Consider the following 26,109-nt stretch of genomic DNA (forward strand, 5'->3'; position numbering starts at 1 on the left):
AAGATGGGTTCAGCAGCCCACACTCTGAGCATCAATCTACCATCTATCTGCTGGTCGGGTTAGGTGATTGGCCTCCTGAGGTTCCACGGGGACGCCCACCTCGTATTTGTCTTTCCTAGGAATTGAGGGACCAGCCCTGGCCTGATACGCTGGAGTCGAGAGGCACAGAAGGGGGTAAAAATTGTACCTGGATGTGTCCTTTGTCTTAAGCGTACACATAGACTTAGAGCTCTTTAAAGATTAAGCTGTCACTTGGTACCATTATTTCTATTTTCTATCTTTATTTTCTTTGTAACCATTTTTAAGATCTATATTTGCTAGCAGTTAAGAAATAGAGCAATAGCCATTGTAACCATAGGATTTATAAGCTTCTTTAATAAACCTGTAACTATTTAAGCTTTAACCTGACTCCTTCAGTTGCTGTAACAGAACCAAGTACAATTTAAAAGAACTCCAGCCGGTCATAGGGAGCAGACACAGGGCAGAGCTGGGCATTTGGACCGTGTCGCTTCCAGGGGACAGACCTCGGTTCTAGCAGCTAGACTTGGGTGTAATAATCTCTCCCTGCAAACTTTGGGGTGTCTGTCAGCCTGTTGGCTGCCGCCGCGAAGGGACCCCGGTCCTAGCGGTCAAAGACAGGGATGTAAAATTTCTCAGGGCGCCCATCAGCCTCCCCTAAGGCCGCTCTCTGCGACAGGACCTCATGTCCTAGCAGTTGAAGACTTGGGTGTATAACGCCCAGGCACACGCGCTGCCCTGACCATGGGCTGACATGCCCCCTCCCGTGCCATGTCCCGGATCACACTCCCGTCCCGGCTCTTCCCCTTTCCCAGGCACCGCCGACTGGGTTCGCTGAGGGCGAGAGGAAGCTGCACAGCAAACTAGGTGGCCGGTTAGCGCGCGCTGCACCGCAAGGCGGGGAGAAACGCGCTGCGGAGAAGGGGGGGGAGGTGCTGCAGGGTATTTAAAAGCAGCCGGGACGGGGCGAATCGCCCTAGGGAGGAGGGGGGGGGGGCGGAGCCCTGGGCGCGAGGCGGCTTCCCGGCGGGGGGGGGGCGGGGCGTGTTTGGGAGACACCAGCCGGGTGGGCGAAGGCCGCGGGGCGAGAGCTGAGCAGCTGGCTCCGCCCCCGGCCGGAGGGGTAAAGCCGAGAGCGAGGCCGGCGCGCGCGCAGAGAGAGCGGCGCTGGAGCCCAGCAGGTTTGTGGGCGCGCGGGCGGGGGCGTTACCGGCCGCCTCAGGCGCTGCCCGGAGCCGTTGCTGCCCGCGCGCAACTCCCAAGCCGGTGGTAGGAGGGCGGGGGGAGACTCGCTGCTGCTGCTGCTGCGCGGAGCTCTCCTGCCCGCGCTCTGCCTGAGCTCGGGAAAGGGGTCAACGGTCACGGATCAAAATAGCAACGCTCCCCCCTGGCGCGTGCCTGGCCGGCTGCATCCGCACCTCCGCGGTGCTTTCTTGGGGGAGCAGAAAAATAATCCTCTGCCTCCGTGGAGCCGCAGATCCCTTGGGCAGGGAGCGCGCTGGGGTTTCATGCACGGATTAAAAAGGGGGAGCGTGGACTAGCGCGCCAGAACCGGAAGGGGCCCCAGAGGGCATCACGTCCAGTCCCCTGCCCTCGCGGCAGGTCCGGTTAAGGTCTTGATTAGGGTTGGACAATAATTTTTGGTAAGGGACCACTCCAAGATTTTTGGGAAATGGTGAAGGGCCTCGCTTTTCTGTGCCGGAAATACCGGGGCTAGGCTGGAGGTTGGGTGCAGAAGGGCGAACGGGGTAAGGGACTGGGGTGCAGGAGATGGTGTGAGAGCTGAGAGGGAGTTTGGGTCAGGGAGTGGGGTGTAGGGTCAGGGAGCAAGTGCCAGTGCAGGAAAGGATTCTGGCCTTGGGGAGGGGCTCTAGGAGAAGGTGCAAAGTCTGGAAGGGAATTTTGACCTGGGAAATGGGGGTGCAAAGTAGGAGGGTTTGGATGATGACCTGAAGCTGGGGAATGGGGTGCAAGATTGGGGAGGGGATACAGGCACAGGACAGGCTTCTGACTTGGCAGAAGGGTGTAGGAGGGGGTATGGGAAGGAGTTGTAATCTAGGGGAAGAGGGTGCAGAGGGTTTGGATGCTGACCTGGGGGAGGGAGTTGGCATGCAGGAGGGGCAGAGGTGCCAGAGGCAGACTCTAGCTGGAAGGCACTTACCTAAGCATCTCCTGGCCAGCAGCCCTGCCGCACTTCCAAGGCAGACTAGACTCAAGCCCCAGATCACTTAATATTGCAGGCTGTTCTCTTCAGGTGACTCTCAGCCACTGCTCCCATTTCCCCCATTGCTGAAGGAGCATAAATGTATGGTATTTTTGAAAAGTATTGATTATCTTTTAAAATGCTTCTAAATTACAAGTTTCTTATGTACCTTTGTTTTATAATTGTTTCTTTTGACATCTCTGGCTTATCACTCATATACAGTAAAAATATCTTTAGAGAAGTGAAGGCAAGATGGTGCATGTGGGGGTTATTTAAAGAAAATAAATGTAACTATCTAAATAGGTATTTTGACTTGTGCTTTCTTAAGCTGAATTTGAACTTCTTAAATAAAGCGAATAACACTGAAGAGCTGTTATTTTCCTTTTCTGTATCATGTTTGGTTTTTTACAATTTACAGATTCGGTGGTAAGCATTTGTTAATGGGATTATTTTTTAAGATTTGAAACCCATCTAACATTCTTGAGCAGTTAAATATATTTTCATTTGACTCTTTTACAGTTGCCGTAAATGAGGAAGGGTGTGTGTGTTGTGTATGAGTGTTTGGAAAGCAGAAAAGTTGCACACTTAAATGAACAGCTTTTTTCCACTTGCCACACAGATTTGGAGTTAAGGGAAGCAGATATAGATATAGATATAGATATAGATATAGATATAGATATAGATATAGATATAGATATATGACTTTGAAAAATTGCATTCTGTCTTATTGGATCTAGATATAGGGCAGATTGTTAGCTGGTGTAAATTTTCATAGCTCTACTTAAATCAGTTGACAACTTGAAATCAGAGTTCATCATTACATTAGTTTTACTTTCTGTGAGAAGTCTCTCACACATTGTTAATTTAATAAATTGAAAAAAGCTAAGAAACTGTCAAATACAACAACATTTAATTTTGATAGTAATGGGGCATTTTTTTATGTAAACTGAAGTATTAAGAGTTGCTACCCTTTTTAAAAAATAGGTTCAGAGATGGAGTCAGAAGAAAGGACAACCATCAGAAGCGAACAAAAATCGAGGTAAATATAATGGTAACTAGTGTGAGAGAGATCTGGAGGGCAAGAGAAAGTAGGGGATGTCTGTTACTTGGGGATCACCCAAAGGTTAAGGTGGGAGTGAAGATGAACTTTAAAGATTCCAGATGCACCTTTGTGAAAAGGTAGAGATCATATTTGCTGCTTTAGTCTTCCAAAATTTTAGCATACTGTTTTACTTCCCTTCCTCCTTTTTTTCTTCTTCCTACTTATTTAGATTTTAATCCTCAAAATAATTCATATAGGCAGATTCTTACATTGCCTTTGAGTTCTGTAGATTTAGTGGAACTCTAGGAGAATAAGGATCCTCCCATTTGGACCCCTTTGAGGATTGGGCCTCACTATTCTGCAAAATGACATGGAACTTTTTTAAAGTATCTGTATGAGAAAGCTCAATAAGTTTGTAAACGTGCAAAAGTCAAGGACATGAACAAAAAGGATTTCTTGAGTTAATTACTGTCCTTGATGGTCTCCCTTTAAGGACAACATGAAAATATTTGCAGTATAGGCTATCACAACAGAGTAAGAACAAAATTAAGATAGAAGGTTACTGTATAAAACTACCCGATAACCCTTTCATATTTTTAAATTTTAAAAATAACAGGGGTGCTCAAAAGCATGTGAACTTTTGTAATTTTTTCCATTGCCAGCATATTTCATACTTGGTTAAGCTGTTATTGCAAAATAGGTAGCAGGTATGCCTGGAGGAAACAAACCGTTTGTGTGGGCTGTTGCAGAAAGGAGAGTATAAAAGCAGTATCTTATTTAGCGACTTGCCTAGTAGTTGCTGTACCTCAGGGAGTTGCTTATAGATTCAGCTAATGTGACCTAGAAAGATCCCATGTCCAGCAGTGATATAATGGCTGTTTTTAAGAGTTAAATATTGTAGACCAAATTTAACGTTGAATTATTGTTTGAGGTCTTCCCAAGTTATTGAAATATATTCCATCTTTCTATCAAATAATCATATCAATTTTTCCTTAAATTTGTAATAAATTAGCATATTATGTAAATAATCAGACCTTTGTAGAGTCTGCTTGTGGTAACTTTTTATATACTGGACTGTGTACAGTTTTAGCAGAAAAAATGGTCTTGAAGTTTGCCTGCTTGAAGCCATGATTAATGAGAAGCTACGCAATTTCAAATAAGGAAATTTCAGAAGGAAATTTCCTTAATTTCTTGAAATAAAGGTGCATCTACAAAGCAGGGCTTAACTTGAAATAAGCTACGCAAATTGAGCTACGCTAATTGCGAAATAGCTTATTTTGAAATAGGGAGCATCTACACAGCGCTTATTTCGAAATAGAGCCCTCTTCCTCTGATTTCCCTTACTCCTTATACAATGAGGGTTACAGAAATTGGAGTAAGAAGTCCTCTAGCTCACCATTATTTTGACATTTTGAAAGAACTACCTGCTGTGTAGATACGGACTAAGTTATTTCAAAATAACGCTAATTATTCCGAAATAACACTTTTGTGTAGAGGTACCATAACTGAAAATGAGGCTTCTGTCCCTCACTAATTCTGTCCATCTCTTACCTGCCTTTCTGCAATCAGGGATGGTGTTGGGCTAACAGAAACGTTTCTTTACAAAGACCAGTTTTACTTTTGAGTTTTGCAGAAAGTCTCCCCCTCAAACTTGCTGAAAATTCTTTGCGCTTGTTGCATAGCTAGTATCTAGGGGCAGCTCATGCAGGCAGCATTGTAGGTGAACTTGTGTTTAGAAAGCTTCATGCTTCACATATTCTTAGAGGAGATAACTAATTGACCTTAATCAGAAAACAGCCCAGAGAGGTTTCTAAGGGAAGATGAGCATGTATGTTACTATCTTGCACACCATATCTGTACATAAATTTACTGTCAGTTGCAACACTTGATTAACATACAGATGTGGATGAACTAGAATTTTGTTCCTGGTGTGTCTGTATTTAGTAGCTTTTAGAGTATGTCTACATCCCTCTGACAAAGAAAGCCTCTGTCAGCCGATCCTGTAAATCTCATTTTATGAGGCATAAGGGATCAGCCGACAAAGGCTTTCTTTTTTGTCTGATCCCCGTCTTGACAGCCGCTTTTTGCCAACAAACTGCTGACTTGGCAAAACACTGTGGCCATTTTCATTCAAATGAAGTGTGGGAAATTTAAATCCCTGCTTCATTTGCAATATTGGTATGTCTAATTTACATCCCTCTGGCGACAAAGGGATATAGTCTAGACATACCCTTACGGGTACAATGAAGCACTGCAGAAGGGTTGACTGGGTGATTCAAAGGATTGGTGATTGTTTCATTTCTAGATTGGCAGTTTAAATCCAACTAAGCATTTTAGTGAGCGAAAGCTGTTACCATTTTATGGTTGTTAAGTAAAAGTAAATTATGTGAAATTAATTTGGTTTGAGTACAGTTCTTGGTCCTAAATCTCATCATTACCCTTTCCAATAATTGTCGCACTGATTGCAGTTACAGCACACAGGCCAAAGACAGAATGGGTATGAAACCTTATACTACTCTCTCATCCTAGAAGTGGTCTGTGCAGGGTTGAGATATATTGATCTGTCTGTCCCTTTGAGAAACCTTGTGCTCTTGCTCCTTGTGCTAACGTTATGTTGTGAAACAACATTTCTACTCTAGGGCTGTCCATTTGGCACTTTTTACCGCACTAGTAGCTCACATGGACACACTAAATTACTCTTCTGTCAAAGTCCTAAGATACTTTGACAAGATAACATACAGTGTGTAAAAAAGTAGATCTTCTGTTTTTATTTTAGGAAGATTTTAAAAAGTCTAATAAGGAAGCAACCTGGGGACCTTCTTTTGGTAATTGGAACCGGAATAAGTGCTGCTGTAGCACCAGGAATACCAGCACTGTGCTCATGGAGGAGCTGTATTGAAGCTGTCATTGAAGCAGCTGAACAGCTGGAGGTGCTTCATCCAGGAGATGTTGCTGAATTCCGCAAAAAAGTGATCAGAGACCGAGATTTGCTTGTAGTTGCACATGATCTTATAAGAAAGATGTCACCAGTGAGTGTGTATATATTATGATAGTAGTAGTATTCATAGATTGTGAGCCCTTTGGGGGAATAAAGAGTGTAGGAATTACTGCCGTATAAATATTATTTTACTTGCATGAATTTGAATGTTTTATTTCAAACTTCTCTGGAAACTGGAAGCAGATTGTATTGTCAAGACATCTGCTTGTGTTCTGCTAGGTCAGTGGTGTTTTGAACTCATATAGGAATTTATAGCTTTGCTGACCTAAACTAGAGATTGCACAGAAGTGTTGACTGTTCATGACACTATTGATAGCCTTATGTCTTACAAGACTACTATTGTGTCAGCTCCATTTATTTCAAATATGGGGAGTCCACACATGTCCAATAGGCATTTTTTCCACTGATTTTGTGATTGAGGAGATGTCTTTGCCACTGATTTTGTGATTGAGGAGATTTCTTTGGAAGATCTATTAAAAACAGCCTGAAGTTTTTCAGCAAAATGATGCACTGATATGTGCAGAGAACACTCAGGACTCTGAAATACAGAGGGAGGGTTGCAAACCTATAGAGAGAGATAGTAAGAATAATACTCGCATCTTCTCAGGGGAAATCCTGCCTATACAGATGGGCTTTGCAGCTCTCCCTAAGGGTTAACGAATTCTGGTTTGGTTGAGCAGCAAAAGTGATTTCCTGGAACAAGGGCTCTGCAAGCACACCTCAGATTTTAAATTCAGGGAACGGTAACTTTTGACCTCAAGCAGTGACAGCACTTGTGATTTCCATTGAAGCTAGGACATTAACTATATACAGCTTCTAAACATGAACATCAAGACATCATGGGCATTAACTAAAAGCTTGAGTGGAGCACAGTTTAATATTTCAGTTTGGAAGTGACAGAGGAAGGTGTAAATGTGGCAAACTACAGAAGAGATTTCCCCCCTCAGGCCTATGTACAGGGATGTGTGAAGCTATTCAAACTTATGGCTTGAAACATCAGAGATGACATTTTATATGGTGTAGAAGCTGTCTAAATACAATAATTTTAGTAAATACTTTGTAAAGAAAAGTATGGGACCAATGGATAAGGACAATTGATGTTAACTTTAACCACACAACATGTTTCTTTCTTTTTTTTTTTTTTTCAGCGAACAGGTGATACCAAGCCCAACTTTTTCCAGGATTGCTTAATGGAGGTGTTTGATAACTTGGAACAACACATTCAGAATCCTGTTGTTCTGCAGTCAATCCTTAGGCTAATGGAGAGAGGCACTATGGTCCTTACAACAAACTATGACAATTTACTAGAGATTTTTGGTCAACAACAGGGTAAACCCATGGAGTCTTTAGACTTGAAAGCTAAGGATAAGGTATGATAAAGCAAAGAAATGTCAGGACTTCTTACAAGGGAAAGGAGTTGTTTTATATTTTTGTGGGTTTTTTACTAGTTACTGATTGAAAATCTTGACTTATAAGGATGTTAAGAGATGGGTAATTGACTAATCATGTAGTTGAGACAATTTATATCAACTACACAATTACTCAAAAAGGGAAGGGCTCTATTCCAACTTGTGCCGGTGGTCCAGGAGCTACCCCTACTGTGGCTTTGTAGTTTAAATATAATATGAGCCGGGCATGCAGGCAGCCCGGCTCCTACTACATTTAAACTGCAGAGCTGCAGCAGCAGTAGGTCTTGGACTGGCGCATGCCAGGACTGCCGGGTGGCTTTTACTACATTTAAAATGCAGAGCCACAGTAGTCCTGGACTAGCACGAGCTGGGCTTGCTTGGTCCCAGCACAAGCTGGATACAGCAGCCCCTGTCCACAATGGGTCCCAGCATGGGGCTGGGAACCCCCCTCCACGGAGAGGAGCTGCTGTTGGAGCAGCCTCTGTTTGTGGCTAGCCCTGGCTGCTGTGAACTGGGGCTGCGCTGGCAGCAGACTTGGTTCACAGCCAAGGGCTGTTCTGCAGGATGCGCAACAGCCTCTGCTTGTGGTGAACCTGGGCTTCCCCACCACCCCGCACTGCTGCCTCTGATAGAGGCAGCATTATGGAGACAGTGCTGGAGAAGACTAGCTTTTAAGCTGGCTTCTCCCAGCACCGGCTCCTGTTCACCTCTCCTCCCCTGCCCTTGCTGCCTGTGATACAGAAACAGCAAGTGGCAGGGAATAAGGTAGTTGACTTGACTACTTGATAAGTTTAGGCTTATTAGGTAATAGACTACTCGCTTACATTCCTAACTTATAATTTCCTGTAAAGCTTTTCAGTGAAGTTAAGTAATAGACATGGACAGAAGGCTATTTTCATTGTCTGTTTTGAATAACATGATACAATTTACTAGAAAATCCCAATAGTGGATGTCCTATCTACAGCAATAGTTGAAGTGGATAAAGTAGTTGTAACAATCACAAATGTAACAATATAGTGAGGTGATTAACTCATCACTCATACACAGGAAAGGAAGACTCAAAGATGTCGACAGATGTGACATTTTTTCTATCTGCTTTACTTTCATTGTGTTATGTTTTTTTTATAAAAGCTAGAACACTCTTGGTCAATTAAAATAAATTTCTTTTGATCAAAAGAGCAAAAAGCCTTTAAAAAGTTATTGCTTATAATGTATACTGTAAAATTATGAGAATACTAACATTTTGAAACACAAGTGCCTAATATGTAGATTAACGTGTTTTCTGTAATTTATACAAGTGGTGGCTAATATTGTAAACATGGTACACAAAGGCCACTGGTACAAAAATATACAGTTCCACCTTTTTAAGTTAAGGTTGGACCTCCCTGGTCTGGCACCCTTGGAACCTGAACTGTCCCGGACAAGGGAATTTGCTGGATCAGGGGAGGTCAGTGCTCACCTACTGGCTGCCCCGGGGTTCCTGTTCTTGGGGATCCCTGCTCTATCGCTGGACCAGTAGGGCTTCTCACCCTGCTGCCCGCCCACTGCTTCAGGGTTCCCTGTGGGGACTGTTTGGCTGCTGCCGAATGGCTGCCGCAGATTGTTCCCCAGAGTTCCTGGCAGGGGCTGCCCAGTCACCCTGCCCCTCAGCTGGGGCTGCCCTGCCACACCACTGGGGAATCTGTGTGTTCCCTGGTCAGGAACACCCACTTCCGCCAGCCCTGCTTCAGGTGGGGGGTTCCCTGGCAGAGGCAGGCCCTGCTGCTACTAAGAATTTCCCAGAGTTCCTGGCCAGGGCCAACCGGTTGCTGACAGCTCCACTGTAGTCAAGGGTTCCCTGGCTGGGACTCCCCCACCACTGCCTGGCCCTGCTGATGCCACAGATTCCCCAGCCGGGTCAGGAGCTTCCAGGCCGCTGCTTGGCTTTAATGCCAGGGGTTTCTCAGCCAAGGCAGGGGCTCCTCAGCTGTCACTTGGCCCAGCCAGGGCTCCCCAGTCCCTGCATTGTCAACTGGCTTCGGGGCTTTTTGGTCCAGCAACGTCTATGGCATTGCCGGACAAGAGAATCCCGGATTTGGGAGGTTCAACCTGTAGTATATTCAAAAGTAAATACTACATGCATAATTTGCTTTAGGTTCTTCAGTGGGCAAGAGGTCATATAAAGTACGGAGTTCTTCATATTCATGGCTTGTATACAGATCCCTGTGGAATGGTGTTGGATCTTTCAGGATTTAAAGATGTTACTCAAGACCCTGAAGTAATGGTATGTGTGACTTTAAAGCCAAGAACATTCTATGTATTGCCAAACTGAGTTTTCCTATAGAGTCTGCAGGCATGTTGCCTTGGGATGTATTTGCATTCGATCTTCTAGATTAAAAATAACTGTGTTTCTGAGTTGGAAGCATTCAAAGAAACCCCCACAAGGCTGCCTGAAATATTGGTGGTCAGAAGGCTGTTCTTTCCAAGCCATCAAGCCAATCCTTCAGTATGGTATTAGAAAACAATACCCCCTTGTGCTGTCTTTTGGATGAGACATAACCAAGGTCCTGACCAATATTCTCTCTTTATGTCCATGTGCGGCATAAAGGTTTGTGCACCAGTATGGAGGTGATGTGTGACACAGAACATCCATATTGGTGAACATCCCAAAAATCATTCTGCACATGGATAGTGTGTTGCCGGGTGGACTGAGGGGTTAATTGTGTAGGGGAGTCAGGGCTGGGACACATGGTTGGGGGTTGTGTGTGGGGGGTAAGGGCTCTGGACGAAGGTGCAGGTTTTGGGATATGGCATGAGAGTCTGGATGTGTTGGCTCAGGATGCTGCAGGGAAGTGCAGTTCATCAGAGTGGGGGTTGTACTGGATAAGGCATAGCAGGTATATTTGGGTAGGGGAGGTCAGAATGCCCAGGAATTGGGTGGATGGGGGGAGCAGCTCCCCATACAGTGATCCTTCCCCCCCACAGCTGAAGAATGACGAGGGCAGGAAGCATGGGAGGATGCTAAACATCCAGCTGGGGGAGGCTTTTGGGGGTGGGTCACACACAAGCTCAATCCCTCCGTGCAGGGTAAGAAGAATTCCTCTCCTGATTCCAGCCCAGTTCAGGGTAGGAATCACTGGTTGGGGTGTCACTCTGCCAGCAGCTCTGGGTTCTTGAAACGATGTACGTACGCTGGTAGGGAGGGTGCATGACTGCTTTTCCAGCTTCCCTTTGCTTTCCTGTCAGTCATTTTTCTGCAGGAAATCTGCAGGGGACATGATTTCTGTGCATGAACAGTGATGCAAAATTCCCCCGGGAGTAATATAAAGATTCTTCCTATGTAATTTTTGGAACCTTATGTTTTAATCAAGTCTGGATCTTTACTTTCCAACTTTGAATAACTGGACTTTTTAATGCTCATGTCATATTTGGAATAGTAAGGAAAATCAATCTTTTCAGAATATTCACACTTTTTGCAGATGTAGTTTAGGATAGTATCTTATCTCATAATTATTGCTTTTGTTTCTCAAAATATGGTTACAACTTAAGGCCATGATCATCCAAAGATCTGCAAATGTACTTACCATCATATTACTAGTAATCCCATTGATTTCTATTACATAATTCCTTGTGGGATCATAGTATAGATAAAACTTCTTGGAATTGCAAAATAATTATGAAGTGTTTGTTTGTGTAAAACAAATCCTTACCCCCTGTTTAGTCTTCCTAATTCCATTTCTTCTGTTATGTGAGAGATTTGATTTTTTTTTTTAACTTTGACCTGTGTGTCTTTGGCCAGATGGTTAACTTTTTTTTTGTCATCTTAACATTCTTAATAGGAGATTCTTCAGAACTTGTACCGGACCAAATCCTTCTTGTTTGTGGGCTGTGGAGAGACACTTCGTGATCAGATATTCCAGGCTCTCTTTCTATATACTGTAAAGAATAAAGTAGATTTAGAACATTATATGTTGGTGCTTAAAGAAAATGAAGACCATTTTTTTAAACTCCAGGCAGATATGCTTCTGCATGGAATAAAAGTAGTATCCTATGGCAATTGCTTTGAATATTTTCCAGAGTACATCCAAGATCTAACTGCTCAAATCTGTAAGCAGAGGAGTCCAGGTATTTTGTGTGTGTTTGTTTTTTTGTTACAATGAATTTGTGTGTGCACACTACTGATACCTTCTTTGTACAAGTGACACTTGATTTGAGATGTTAATCTAATAGGTATAGTTACAACTGCAGGCATGAAAATCTCTGCTTCTGATTGACATGTGGAGTAGGAGCATATCATGACAAAATTATAACTAAATTTTTGTACTTTCAGATGTTTGGATTCCTTGTAAATTTACCATTAGCTTTGATTTTTCTGCTTGCTTATTGTATTTGCTAGTTATAGTGTTCTTTAAGGATTTTTTACCATTAAGTTATTTGTGTATTCTGAAACTTCACTTTCTTAAGAGCAGTTCTCCAGATAAAATACTCAATTGTAAGCATTAATAGAGTTCAGATCTAACAAAAGTGGTTAAAAGGGTATATGAATCGATTCATGAGGAGAGCTAACCATCAAATATGTATAGCTTCACTAAGCATAAAGTTGGAACATGAAATACAAGTGTGTTGGTGTACACGAAAGATTCCGATAGTGTATGACTAAGACTATGTCTAGACTACATTCCTCTTTCAAAAGAGGAATGTAAATGAGGCAAATTGAAAGTGCAAATGAAGCACCCATTTAAATATCCTGTGCTTCATTTTCATAGTCGCGTCCGAGCGCTTTTTCGAGAGGGTTTTTTGAAAGTGAAGTGCAGACTAGACGGGGTTCTTTCAGGGGAAAAAACGACCGTTTTTCAAAAGAACCTATATTCCTCATTTCTTCAGGAATACAGGTTCTTTCAAAAAAGTTTTTTTGTGTGAAAGAATCCCATCTAGACTGTGCTTCACTTTTGAAAAACGCTTTCTCGAAAAAGCGCTCGGACGTGATTATGCAAATGAAGCGCAGGATATTTAAATCAGTGCTTCATTTGCACTTTCAATTTGCTTCTTTCGAAAGAGAAATGTAGTTTAGACGTGGGGTAAGTAATAAAGGGGAGAGGGGAAGAGCAACAGTGCGAAACAGACTTAATCTGAGCATTAGGAAAAAACTGATAGAATAAACTAGGGATGTAAGCAACTAGTCAACTATCTGATAGAACATATGATTATCGGATAGTCGACTCAACTAGTCGCTCCCTTCTCCCCCTCCCTTGCTGCTTCTATCAGAGAGAGGCAATGGGGGGGGGGGGAAGGAGGGGTGGAGTTGAACAGGAGCCTGTGCTGGGGGGAGCCAATTTACAAGCCAGTTCCCTCCAGCATAGTCTCTGTGCGGGGAGGAGACGGGCACAGTGGGGAACTGCCATTACTTCTCCCTTTGAAATGTAGCAAGAGCAGGGCCCTTGTACATTTCAAAAGCAGGAAGCAAGTCCCCCACTGGTCCCAGGCTGGCTCCCTGCTGTGTTTCTGCCTTTGAAATGTAGCAAGAACCATCAGCTGCTACATTGCATGGTGGAGGTGCCCTTATCAACTAACTGAATAGTGGATGCAAATTGCATTGACTATTCAATTAGTTGATCTAAATTTAACATCCTTAGAATAAACTGCAGAATAATCTTCCAGGGGTAGCAGTGAAGCCTTCTTGCATCAGCATTACAAGTTAGCCTGGGGCAAAACTAAAAAACATACTGTAGCTAACAGTCCGGTATTAGCAGAGACAAACTATATTAATTAATGAATCTTTCCATCTGAATCAATGAAGTCTCTTATATCTTATTGAAAGCTTATTGAAGTAATAAGTCTTTTCTTAAAATAGAAAAGTAGAAAAGGAAGACAAAGAGAAAAAAGTGACATTTTAGAAATATATTCCCAGTAATAATCTTATTTGAAATGTTCAGCAGCGGCTGAATCAGGGACGCCTGGGGCAGAGCTGGACTATCGTAAGGGGGGGCTATGAGGGGTCTGGGGTGGCATCCCCTCCTACTCCACTCCAGACCCCTCATAACCCCCCCTTCTGATAGTCCGGCATATCTGATAGTCCGGCACCCCCTGGGTCCTAAAGGTGCCGGATTATCGGAAGTTTACTGTATTATAGCAGTTTCCTGTGTGCCTTTAAAGCTAAGCTAATGTTGGTTATTGTATAATGATAGTATTGTAAGGTACTTGCATTTAGCATATTTTATATATAAAAGTGTTCATTCTTAGTAGGCAGATTATTATATAAAATATATCACTTTTGTTACTTTTAGTTTATTTATAGAAAGCAACGAATATCCAGACTAGCGTTTCACAGTTGAACTGTTCTCTTTCTCTAGATGCTGACCTAGTGGATAGCACAACACTGTTAGGTAAAGAATATTTTAAAGTTTTATTCAGATAGTGAATTAAGAGATAACATGACATGAATCATGTCAGAGCTGTTATTTGGTTATGAAAATATGCTTGGTTTTGAAATTTGTGTATTTCTCTAGTTCCTCCTTTCTCCCTCTCCCCTCCCTCCCGTAGCTTATGGTAGATAACTGTTGTCTTTTAATTTGCATAAAAGATAAACAATTGATGCTAATTGCTGATTTACCTTTGTGCTATCTTAGGGTACATCCAAATTGCATCCCTTTTTTGATAAAGGGATGTAAATTAGACATATCGAAATTGTAAATGAAGCTGGGATTTGAATTTCCCGTGCTTCATTTACATAATGGTGGCCACGGCTTTTTTTCGAAAAGCCGCTTTTTGAAGAAAAAAATGCTGTCAAGACGGGGATCTTTTGACAGAAATGCCCCATTTTGAAAAATCCTGTAAGAGCAAACTACTATCCTTAGTTTGCTTTAAAAGCTGTCACCTTAACTTGCCAACTACCCCACCATTTTGACAGTGTTCCATCATAGCTGGGGCTGACAAGTTTCAGATTTAGGTATTGAGCACTGCTGTTTTCTTGCGCTCAAGCAAATGCCAACCAGTACAAGTATTAAATTGTGACTGAGTGTTTCTGGCTGTGCGGGTGTATTTATTTACTAGTGTCGCAGCCACGGAGCCCTGCGGTTCTCATTGGCTCTGGTTCGCCGTTTGCAGCCAAGGGGAGCTGCAGGAAGTAGTGTGGGCTGGGCTGCTGCTTCCTGTGGCTCCCCTTGGCTGCAAACAGTGAACCGGAGCCATGGGGCTCCAGCACCAGTAAATAAACACACTGGCATGGCCAGTTAGCAGCTTTCTCAAAGTGGTTTTGTGGACCACTTTGACAAACACTGCTCTGTGATGTGGTAGAAAATATCAATCTTAATCCTATCTATTGCCACTTACTTTGATATTCCCTATACCTTCTGTTAACTAGACTAGTCAAGGATTGTGTAAATCTGTTCAGAATCAGCTCATGCATAGGTGCACTCCCTTCTTATCAGTAATAAGGACTAATGCATTTAAATGTGTAATATAAAGGAGTTAACATTAATAGTAACACAACATTGACTTAAAATTGCACTTGTGAGAATTTGTTTTGCTACAAATAACACCTAAAATTACCATAAGGTTGGAGCAGAAAAATGCCCTTGGTTGTTTACTTTGGGCATATAAAAAGTACTTTGCCTAATTACTCATTTCCCATTGTCTGTGTGCATCTTTCCTGCTGTAAACAGAAAACATTTGAATGATAAAATCAGACATGGGCAGGCGAACTTAGGGACAAGTGTAGGATCTAAAACTGTGTTTAATTCATTAAAATAACTAGATGTCGTGCTGCTGTTCCTTTCAGATTAGTCACTAAATCTGTCTTTCAGAAATCATCAAAAGGCAGTGAGAAACTGAAAATAGGAAAACAAATCTTAGCCCTGCTCTGTATTGCGCATTCTCTCCTCGTAATAACTTAAGCACCCATCCTATCCCATCAGCAAACTTAATACACATCTTGCTCACACTTTGGAAATAGCCTGTATGAAGGTAAGAATGATTCGTTAATGTAAACTGGTAGCTTTCCAAGAAACAAGCCTCTCTATGCTCTGAGGAGAAAGATGTCCTGACTTTAAGAGGGTGGGAGCCTCTTTCTACTCAGGAACAGAAGCAAGCTGTAATCTCTCAATCAGATGCCATTTGTGGCAATTTCATCCAGTTGGTAACCTTATCCAGAAAGTCAGCAACCTTAAGCCGCCATGGTGTTTAGTTCTAGTAAGTCCAAAGCAGGAATCCCTCCAGATCCTAAAGTTTCAAAGGGTGGGTGCTCACTGCAGGAATGGACTTGTCATGAATATCCCTGTAAAAACCAAAATTGTTTCTTCCAAATCTCCTCTTAGTCCAGAGAGCAGGGGCTACCTTGGGTGCTAGCACCCATTGTAATGATGGAAATGTCCACATGTGGTTCAGACCCAGAGGAATCCCTTACTCTAAGGAGCCTGGGGAGGGAATACTTGACATACTCTGGCCAATGGTGTAAATATATATACACATCCGCACCCACCTCTAGGTTGTCATCTCAATCAGAGTTTCCCAACCTATGGGTCACCATTACATTTCAAAAGTGTTGCCAAGTGTCCCCCCAGGCGGCTCTGCCCTCTCTCCTCCCCCCTATTTTTGAATTGCCTTAGGTCACCAAGGCTTCCTGAATTGTCAAAATGGATCTCTGTCTGGAAAAGGTTGGGAACTGCTGATCTAGATGTTTGCAAATTGCTTAATTATTTGCTCCAATATTCTTTTGGGTACTAAAGATAATCTGGCCAGTAATTCTTCACGTTATCCTTATCCCACTTTTTATAGATTGGCACTTTCATTTGCCTTTTTCCAGTTCTCTGACTTGAAGAAGAAATCACTAATGGCTGAAATCTCTTCAGTCAGCTCCTTGAGTATTCTAGGATGTATTTCATTAGGCCTTGTGACATGACATCTCAGTTAATTTGTTCTTTTCCTATCTTAGCCTCATGTTGCAGTTCACTTTCACTGGCATTCACTAGGTTTGCTGTCCAACTGCTGCTTATGTTTTTTATGCAAATAAAACAGCAGCATTGGTCTTTCTAATTTTGCCCCTGCATACTTGTTTATATTCATCTTTTGTAATTTGACTTAGTTTCCACTTTTTTAGGACACTTGGGTTTCAGATCATTGATCAGAAAGGGTATGTCTACACTACCACCTTAGTTCGAACTAGGGTGGTTAATGTAGTCAATCGAAGTTGCAAATGAAGCCCGGGATTTAAATATCCCGGGCTTCATTTGCATCTTGCCGGGCGCTGCCATTTTTAAAGCCCCGGTAGTTCGGACTCTGTGCCTGAGGAGTCCGATCTACCGGGGCTTTAAAAATGGTGGCGCCCGGCAAGATGTAAATGAAGCCCGGGATATTTAAATCCCGGGCTTCATTTGCAACTTCGATTGACTACATTAACCACCCTAGTTCGAACTAGGGTGGTAGTGTAGACATACCCTAAGGGACCCACTCTAACAGTTGAGATATGACTGGTAATAGCCCTGGAGACATTTGCAATGTCTGACAGCTACTAGTCAATTGGGAATCAATTCGGAGTGGGGAAATCTACAGCGGGGGCTATTCTAATGCAAGTAGCCAAGGCAATCAATACCCTTCTGCTATGGGGGGCAGTGACTTTGGGAAATGTGGTGGAGATAGCAGAGGGCTTTGCTGCGATGGGATTCATTGCGATGGGGGGTGATAGTACATATCCCCATCTTGGTACCTGATCACTTTGTCAAAGAATACATAAATTGCCAGGAGTACGTCTCCATAGTGCTGAAGGCACTGGTTGATCACAAGGACTATTACATCAACATGGGATGGTCAGGAACTTTTTTCCCAGACCCAAAAATTACTATCGGGGGCTCTGAAATGCCAATAGTGATCCTTTGTGACTAGCCTGTCCCTTGTTCCCATGGCTCATGAAGCTGAACATGGGCAGCCTGGACCACAGTAAGGAACAGTTTAACTACAGGCTGAGCGTGCAGAATGGTGGTAGAATAAACTTTTAGGTGTTTAAAGGGAAGGTTCTTCAGTTTGAGTAGGTTACCTCACTCTGAACGCAACATTCCCACTGTAGTGGCAGTTGATTGTATGCTCCATAGTTTTTTGTGAGAGTAAAGGGAAAAGTTATATGGCAGGAGGTGGTGTTTTGAAATACAGCAGCTAGCCAGTGCTTATGAGCAGCCGGACACCAAGACAATAAGGAGAGCACAGTGCAGGGCACTGCAAGTCAGAGGCTTTGAAAGAGCGTTTTCTGAATGGCCAGATTTGAGAGTCATGCATGGGGGTTGAGTATGAAGGCTGCCCTTGATGACTCCTCTGTCATTCTGGTGCCCCTGGAAGAGGAAGCTATAGCTCTTTGTGAGGAGGGGATGTGGTTCCAGAAGGGCTGGAGAGGGTACCTGTGCATGTAGCTGTCCTGGAAGGCCACCATGGGGTTAACCATGTCTTCCCATGGTCTTTGAGACTTTCTCCTGATTCTTCAGTTCCTGCTCCCTGCATGTTCTTGTGTCCTCATGCTCCCCTCTCATCTCCAGCAGCAACATATTCCTCCACTCACTTACGTGCTTCCTTTCCAAGTGGTTGTATTGCATTTGCTCCTTGAACATGTCCTAGTCTGCTTTCACTTGTGAATTTGTGCTAGCCAGACAGCTGGGGGATCCAAGGTATTGTTCAGTATGCTCACTGCTGTTCTCACTGTAACAAGGTAAAAAGCAGACTTTTCAGGAAATGCATTGTAAAACGTAAAACCTAATCTGTTAGCATAAAAAGAATCCTTGTGGGAAGGATGAAAGAGTTCCTCAGAGCTTTATGGAGATGTGCAGAGAGGATTCCCACTCAGTCTCCAGATACGTAAACAACAAGTTGTTCCAGGGACCCCATGCTGCATAGGCACAGCTCACACCAACTTGCCTTAACCCACTTGTAGTATGATGAAAAATGTGAATTCACCAAAAATGTCCTCCCTGGGATCAATGTCTGGCTGTGAGAGGTTCTGGGAGGAGGTGATTGTCTCCAAAGTTATGAAAAGGGCTGCTGGTGACATCAGATACACCACTTGTCTGCTGAACACTTTTCCTCTTCCACACTGTCCTCCATGCTGCTACTGGGGGAATGTCTTGGGAGGAATATACAGATTGGCTAGGGAAACTGGATGTGTGCTCCTCCCCTTCCATCCCCAGGATTGCATGCAGCTGCTCATAGAAGCAGCATCTTTGTGGCAACGATCCAAATTGTTTGCCGCCTTTGTCTTCTGGTACGACTGCCTCCTTTATTTTTATGTGGCACTCCTGGGCGTCCATGGAATATCCTTACTCCTCAATGTCCTTTCCAGTCTTTGCATAGATACCTGTGTTCCTTTTGCTGGTTCATAGTTCTGCAAGAACAGATTCCTCCCCACACAGTAGTGAGGTCTAGGATTTCCTACATGCTTCATGCTGGTTCTCATCTGTCACCCTGGGAACTTGTGGTCAGGGTGCTGCCTACTCTGAGGTCTGCTCACAATGCTGGCCACATAGGAAATGAAATTCAGATTTTCCTGGGACTTTTCCTGTTCAGCTGGAGAACAGCAGAATTGAAAGTTCTGGTCAGAGTGGTCACCACAGACCACTGGGGGACACCTGATGGAGGCCAATTTGTACAGAAAGGTTAGAAGTATCGACAAGATCTTGCTGCCATATCTTGTATAACATTAGAAACCAGTGGTAAAACAGAAAACCTGAAATAGGCCACTCTTGCAAGAGCAAGAGGAAGAGAGAGTTAAGTGGCATCAGCATGTCCATACTATGGCCTAGATATAGTGCTGACTGGAACACAGTGCAAGGAGTGTCTGGGGGAGCAGAATCATTGCACAGAACCCTCAGGGTTGTGCTGATGTATTTAGTCGGGATGTTAAAATATCTTTATTTTTGTAAATATGTAACTGCTGAAATTTTCAGTGGTTATTTATTTACACTCAGGGAAGCATAGGTGGCTTTGTGGGAGCTGGCTCTCCATGCACACCCGCTCCCTGCCTCTTTCCCTCCCCTCGCTGCTATCTCTGCACCAGAGGCAGTGGGGGAGGTGGAGGTGCGTGTAACCATCTAGGTTATCTAATAAGCCTATGTACATGTTAACGTCCCTAGTATTTAGTTTTTTCTTTAAGCTGTGGTTCCTGTGTCAGAACTATTCTCAGGGAGAGAGGACTGGAGTTCAGACTCGCCACAACTAGAATTAGCTAATGCTCTTTCTGGAAAAACTGGAGCAAAACTCCTGATTGCTATGGCAGGCTGAGGGGGACAATCACTCTTTTGGATTTTTTCCTGCTCATTTGATATATCAGCCTCTTCTAGACCACGTTTCACCCCCCAAGGAGAAGAGAAATAGTCAAGGACCTATGGCTTGTTGCATCCCAAAGACAGATGGTGCTGAATTTCTGTTCCCATCATTTCCTGCTGGAGTCAGTTGCTGTTTCATTTTGGCCTAGAACACCAACTAGCCAACAAAACAGCTTTCTTGGAAATGATGTAAAGCAAGATCCTCCTGCTGAATTTCTGCTCCAAACAGCTCAAGACTTTTGTGCCACATAATGAAGTGGGGGAGATGGCATACTATTGCATAGGTGGGTCAAGAGCAGGAGCCCCTTGGATCCAAACTGATCCTATTACATTTATAGTTTCTTGTCCAATTCCTTGTTTCCTGCAAGCTCTTGTTCTCAAAAATTCTCTCCCTATGAGGAGGCCCTAAGCGCAGAAAGGGACAAATAAAAAGTATAATGGAAAAGATCCTGCCCAGCAACAGAAAAAGGAGTCCTATCGAACTGCTAAAGGAGAGGTGAAATAGTGGGGAGTTGGAGGTAATCACTTCTCAACAGATCCACATGCTAGCAATATATTGCAAAGCAACAGATGTTTTAAAAGTCTTGTCTGGAGCATAACAACATGGGTATAATGTCCACGAGTTAAAGGACTACAGGGTCACCCATTGCACAACAGAAGTCAGGAACTTTGGTCACAAGACCCACCTATAAAAGCTTTCAGTTGGACCAGTACTTGAAATGATGTTCAGCAAGTGATGCTTGAAATAATGTTTTAAAAATAATGCAAAGATTTTAATATAGCATTGTACATTTCCTTCTAAATTCAAGTTCTGCTTTGCAGGGACTTCATGTGTGGACTGTGAAAAGAGGAAGTTAGAAGAAACTGACATGGGACTTCCTAAGAAAGGCAAACAATCAGATAATGGTATTCTCACCCCTTAATGAATAAAATCTTAAGTCCAAGATGCTTAAGTAATGAGTAAAGAGTTTTGAGAGCTAATTATTTCCAAGGTTGAAATGGGTTTAAAAAAGTCACTTTACTTTTCTGTGGGGGTGTAAGTGGTTGCCCCCTAGTTAAAATAAAATTTTATTAGATAATTGGAAGATGGCTGTTGCTTCTCATAGTCTTTTACATCAAATCTGTGTATGAGTGACTTAGGACCAATATTTTTTTTCTTCTCATTAGTAGATACCTGTGCTGGTGACCTGGGCATTGTGGAGAAGTTTGAAACCCAAGTGAAGAACATCTGTGCAGGACCTCTGGAAGGGGAAGCGGAAAACTGGGCTGTTGTTACTCCAGAGTTTCAGTAACTTTCTCTACCTGGTATTGACTAACAAGCCTGTTTCCTGCCAAAAATAACATATAATGGCATTAAGAGCTTACCTTCATCCACCATAGTAGCCTACTCCTGTCAATGATTTTTTTCTCCCCCAAAGTGAACTATTCTATCACTAGTCCAGTCAAGAGCAGGGAGAAACTGGGAGTAGGCAGTGAGCTAAAAGCTGTTAGCTTACAGGTCAGAATTTCCTCACCATCAGAAAAGGGCAGTGTTAAGTATACCTAAACAAAAAATTAGAAAAGACTGTTTAAACATTAAAAGTGAAACAAGCACAGCCTATTGTCAGGACTGTTCCCGACTCTGGCACTCTTGGGTGCAGAAGATGGGGGCCCGCATGACACCTTAAAACTACCTTGCATTTATAGGCTTCTGCTTACAAAAACTCCTCAAGGTCATGGAATCATTGGCCCTTGGAGAGAGGCTACCACCACCAAGTGAATTAAAACCCTGAAAACCAGGAAGAAACATTTGAACTTCTTCCTGAGGGGTACCTCAAGCTCTTACCACAAGAGAGCTTGGGGAAAAAAAACCCAGAAAACAAACTGCAATCTCTGCTAGCTGATCTCTGTCTAGGCAGGTGCATACACACACACAGCCCTCCTGTTACTTTTCAGGACACAATCAAATCATCATGTTAAAAAAAGGTGATTTTTATTAACAAAACAAAAAGATATACTTGATAAACCATACTTGGTTGCTAGGTGTTAGAGCAACTGAGAAAAGAACAGATTAAAAACATACATGTAGTTTCTTTAGGATGCAGCTTAGATACGGGGAAGGGAAGGCATGTGGATTTCGTACAAAGAAGCGTAACAAAACAAAGAAAATAACCTCATTGTGACTAAATATACATTTTCCCCCCATTTACTCATGATCCCTTCATGGTCCAGTCCATTTTCATGCCCAGAATTCCTTGAAGGCATGTTAGTCCTGCCTGGATTTAAATCATGTTTCTCCTAACTCCTGGCTTACAAAACAAATCAGAGAAACAGCAAGCAGGTAATCTTTACAATTCAAATGTCAGCATTATCTCATTGGTTCTTTGGGCTCTCTGCCAACACCCCCTACCTACCTGACTTTAACCTTTTAGTCACTGAGTGCTGGCCAGCACTCCTCCTATCCCTCACACCTATAAAGACATACTTTAAGTAAAAAAGTTGAAATTATTTTGAAGAACCTCAAAGAATAGTAGCATGTCTGTCATCATTCAGACAACTTGATTGCATATTTTATCCCCTCCGCCCCTGCTTTTTGTCTTTTCTCATTCCTGGTTCCTGTTCCAAGCTGTGGGTGGGCATGCACCTGCACCATTGCCTGAATTAAACTTCATATGCCCAGAAGATTCAGCAGAAAGCTGCTTACAGGATCTGAACTTAAACTGTAAGCTTCTTGGAACATGGATCATCTGTATGTTTTATGTAGTACAAATACCTGACCTATACTCCATTCACTTATGTCATCTGGCACCTTTTACTATTAACAGTGAGGGAGCTGAGGAGAAAAATAAAAATTGCCAACAGCATACAAGCTGCTGTCCATTGCAATACTTACTGTACACTGGCATGGTAGTGTCAAGTTTGACCACAGGACAGGACATGCTTTCATTTTTTTGAGCTGCAATTACTAGGATGTTTTTTTCATTGCTGCAGAGTTAAAGCAGGCCACTATGTAATTATGTGCAATAGAGAACTGCTGCAAATGCTCAGCTCATCAAGGTTTTAACCGCTTCCACTGAAGTCAGTGATTACTGTATATGCTTAAATTAAAGAGAAATCTTGGATTTTACAATTTTATTGGGGGGGAGGGGCAAGAAGGTGAAGTGTCCTGTAAACTTGTCTTTCCTCCAAATTTTGTTGCCAAGGAGCAAACAAATTTCTCATTTGATTTATTGAAATGAAATTTTAAAGTGTCAAATTAATATTACTTTATTGAGCATCAGTCAGGTACTGGTGGCTGGATTAGGTTTTAACTTTTACATTAATTTTCCTGAGGCTTCTGTGAGCACATAAGTTTCGAGGTTGTTTTAACAAAACAGTGATATGTTAAAATTACTTCAATAAAAATATATGAAACTCTTATACTTTTATGGTCCCTATCACAATAGTATCTGAGCACCTCATCCATTTAACTTGTGTTGCTTATGGGAAAACTAAAACAAGACAAATCAACGACTTTCCCACACATTGAAACTTAGGATTGCTCTGAAGTGTTTTTTAAATCAATTTTAAATTTTGCTTTTTAAACAGGTAGCACTGAAGACTCTTCAGGTCTGTAAACTCCACAGAAAACTAACTTGTAGAACAGCCTTTCTTGCCTGTCAGGCCGTATACTTGAATTGTGAAAAATGTGCATAATTGTATTGATGGGATCTTTTACAATCCAGTGTATGTGCATTAAAACCAGAGTTGCTGTACAGCCTATCATGGCTGTTGGTGAGATTTTGTTCCAACCTGTATTATACTGCCAGTAAAATATGCATATTTCAGATATCTTATAAAGAGAACTGACTTGCAATTAGCTCAGAGAAACATGGTTGAAAGAGCGATACCTAGAACATGATAAATGATACATTTAATTCATCAAAAAGTAACTTGATTTGAAATCCTGTTTTGAATAAGATGAAGGAACCAGAGGTAATAAGCCATAAACTTTGATTTTTATTAAAATGATGCATCTAGTTTTATTAATGCTATTGTAGAAATTAATTCTCATGTTTTTGTACTTCCATTTATTTTTTAAATGGATGTCTACTTACTGAGGATTTTAGAGACAAGGTAGAAGGTAATATTGTTTATTGGACCAACTTTTTCAAGCTTACAGAAAGATCTTCAAGTGTGGAAAGAATACTATAAGCTCATATATGTCTCTTTTGCGAACAGAAGTTGGTTCAATAAAAGAGAAGGCCTCACCCACCAGACTCTTTATTTACTAGAGGCACTTGTCTACTATCCATTACAATAGTGCTCTGAATGTGTACTGTTCTACTTTGTTGTCCACTAATTAAATACATTTATTAAAATGTAACTTGTTTACAGTATTTGTTAGCTTATGCACAAAAACTATTTAGTCAACCTTAATTTAAAAAAGAGGTAGTGTGAAGAAATGAAAAAAGTAATCTAATAAGCTTTTTATTTATACAATGCAGGTTGACATACTAGGTATTCACTTATGAGATGAGTTCAAATTCTCAACGGATAGCAGCTAGTATCTGGTTAATCTCTAGTATCGTAGGCATAACCATAACTTTTAGTGGCATGTAAGTGACAGGACTGATTCTAAACATGGCTTTTATCTACTACTCTTGTTATTTAAACTGAGCTGAACTGTTTTTGCTTTCTTAAAGAAAAGCACCACTTGATTAATCTAGTTAATAGATTTATCATCACTTGCAATAGAATATCTAGATACACACTGCACTATCCATACTGTGCATATCATCTAGATCCGTAGTCTCCAACCTTTTTACACCCAAGATCACTTTTTAAATGACCGACCAAGCCAAGATCTACTGCCCTGCCCCTTCTTTGAAGCCCCGCCCCTTTCTTGAAGCTCTGCCCTCTCTATTCTCCTCCTCTCCATCACTTGCTATCCTCAATCCTTATAGTGCTGCTTTAAAAAAAAAATCTGTTGTAGGAAGAGGTTTTTCCAACATTTGGCCTGTCTAGACTGGACCAAATGTCAGGGAAAAAAAACCCTTCTTTTGGAAGCCCCCTTATTCCTTGTGGAAAGAGGAATATAGGGGTGACCAAAAGAGCCTGTTTACTCTTCCACTAAAAAAGCAGAAGAACAAACGCAACCCTGGATACAGAAGAGTTTTTCTGGGATATCTCCAGAATCCTGAAAAACTCCTGCAGTCTAGCTGGACCCTTACTGTGTTGAGACAGGATGTGTAGTCTCTGGCATGGGAATGAGGGATTTGGGTGTGGGAAGGGGTGAGAGGTGCAAGCTCTGGAGGAAGTCTGGATTCTGGGGAAGGGGGAATGCAGGAGTGGTTGTGGCCAGATGGGGGCTTGGCCCCTATTGGGGGTTTGTTGGCCAGGCTTAATTTTTAAATAAAATACTATGTTAAACACAAAAAGTTTCTGCATTGTCTTTATTTATGAGAATGGCAGGGAACCTGCCTTGAGTCAGGGGTCACTGACCCATAGAAAAGTCAGTTGGGAGCAGGGGACACAGTACTGGGGAGGGGTGCTAGTGGATTCTGGGACAGGGAACAGGGTTCCAGTGGGGGCAGGGGAGAAGGGGCAGGGTGCCAGGACAGGTTTCTGCAGCAGGGGGCAGGGTGCTGGGGGAGACAGATTTCTGCAGCGGGACAGGTTTCTGTAGTAGGAGACAGGGTGCCAGAAGGAACTGGTTTCTGCAGGGGGGGGCAGGGTGCCGGGGGACAAGTTTTTGCAGGGGGGGGCAGGTTTCTGCAGCAGGGTGGGGGGGCAAGGGAGAGGGAACAGGGGGCCAGGAGGGCGGGACAAGTTTGGGGCGGAGGAGAGGGAACAAGGTTGGGGGCAGGGAGTTCCCTACACCAGCCACGGAGGGAAGCCTCCAACCTGCGCTCCCTCCGGACTGACCGCAGGGCAGCCGAGCTGGAGAGAAGAAAAGCTGCCCAGCCAGCTGGCCATGGTGCTCAGCCAGTGTGCCACCAAGCTCCACATGGGCAGGCGCAGAGGGGAAGCCGTTGATCAGCTGGAGCACGGGGCAGCCTCTTTCAGCTGAAAGCCACAGTCAGCTGGTTAGGGTGTTTCAGCCCTCCTGACCGCCCAGCTCCCATCATTCCTCACAGCTACTCACCTGTGGTGTTGCTCGGTGAGTAGCTGCTCCTCAAATGAGGAAATCCAATGTAAATATA

At 42.9% G+C, this 26,109-nt stretch overlaps 1 protein-coding gene across 4 annotated transcripts; it reads left to right on the forward strand.

The window, feature by feature from the left end:
• Window positions 1-1,070: 1,070 nt before the first annotated feature.
• SIRAL2 (SIR2 antiphage like 2) lies at window positions 1,071-24,685 on the forward strand. 4 transcript variants are annotated; one of them, XM_006127750.5, is made up of 9 exons: window positions 1,071-1,199; window positions 3,206-3,260; window positions 6,040-6,292; window positions 7,410-7,631; window positions 9,805-9,933; window positions 11,489-11,774; window positions 14,000-14,032; window positions 20,768-20,851; window positions 21,113-24,685. In XM_006127750.5, exons 2-9 carry the CDS (start codon window positions 3,214-3,216, stop codon window positions 21,235-21,237), a joined length of 1,179 nt encoding a protein of 392 aa, XP_006127812.1. In that variant the 5' UTR covers window positions 1,071-1,199; window positions 3,206-3,213; the 3' UTR covers window positions 21,238-24,685. The 4 variants fall into 4 exon arrangements, with proteins under 4 accessions (XP_006127812.1, XP_006127814.1, XP_006127813.1 ...); XM_006127752.5 differs by having other exon boundaries at window positions 21,116-24,685; XM_006127751.5 differs by lacking the exon at window positions 1,071-1,199 and adding an exon at window positions 1,208-1,661.
• The last annotated feature ends 1,424 nt before the right edge of the window (window positions 24,686-26,109 follow it).

The sequence above is a fragment of the Pelodiscus sinensis genome, chromosome 1 (assembly GCF_052426305.1).
Source record: "Pelodiscus sinensis isolate ZL-2025 chromosome 1, ASM5242630v1, whole genome shotgun sequence".
Taxonomy (NCBI): domain Eukaryota; kingdom Metazoa; phylum Chordata; order Testudines; family Trionychidae; genus Pelodiscus; species Pelodiscus sinensis.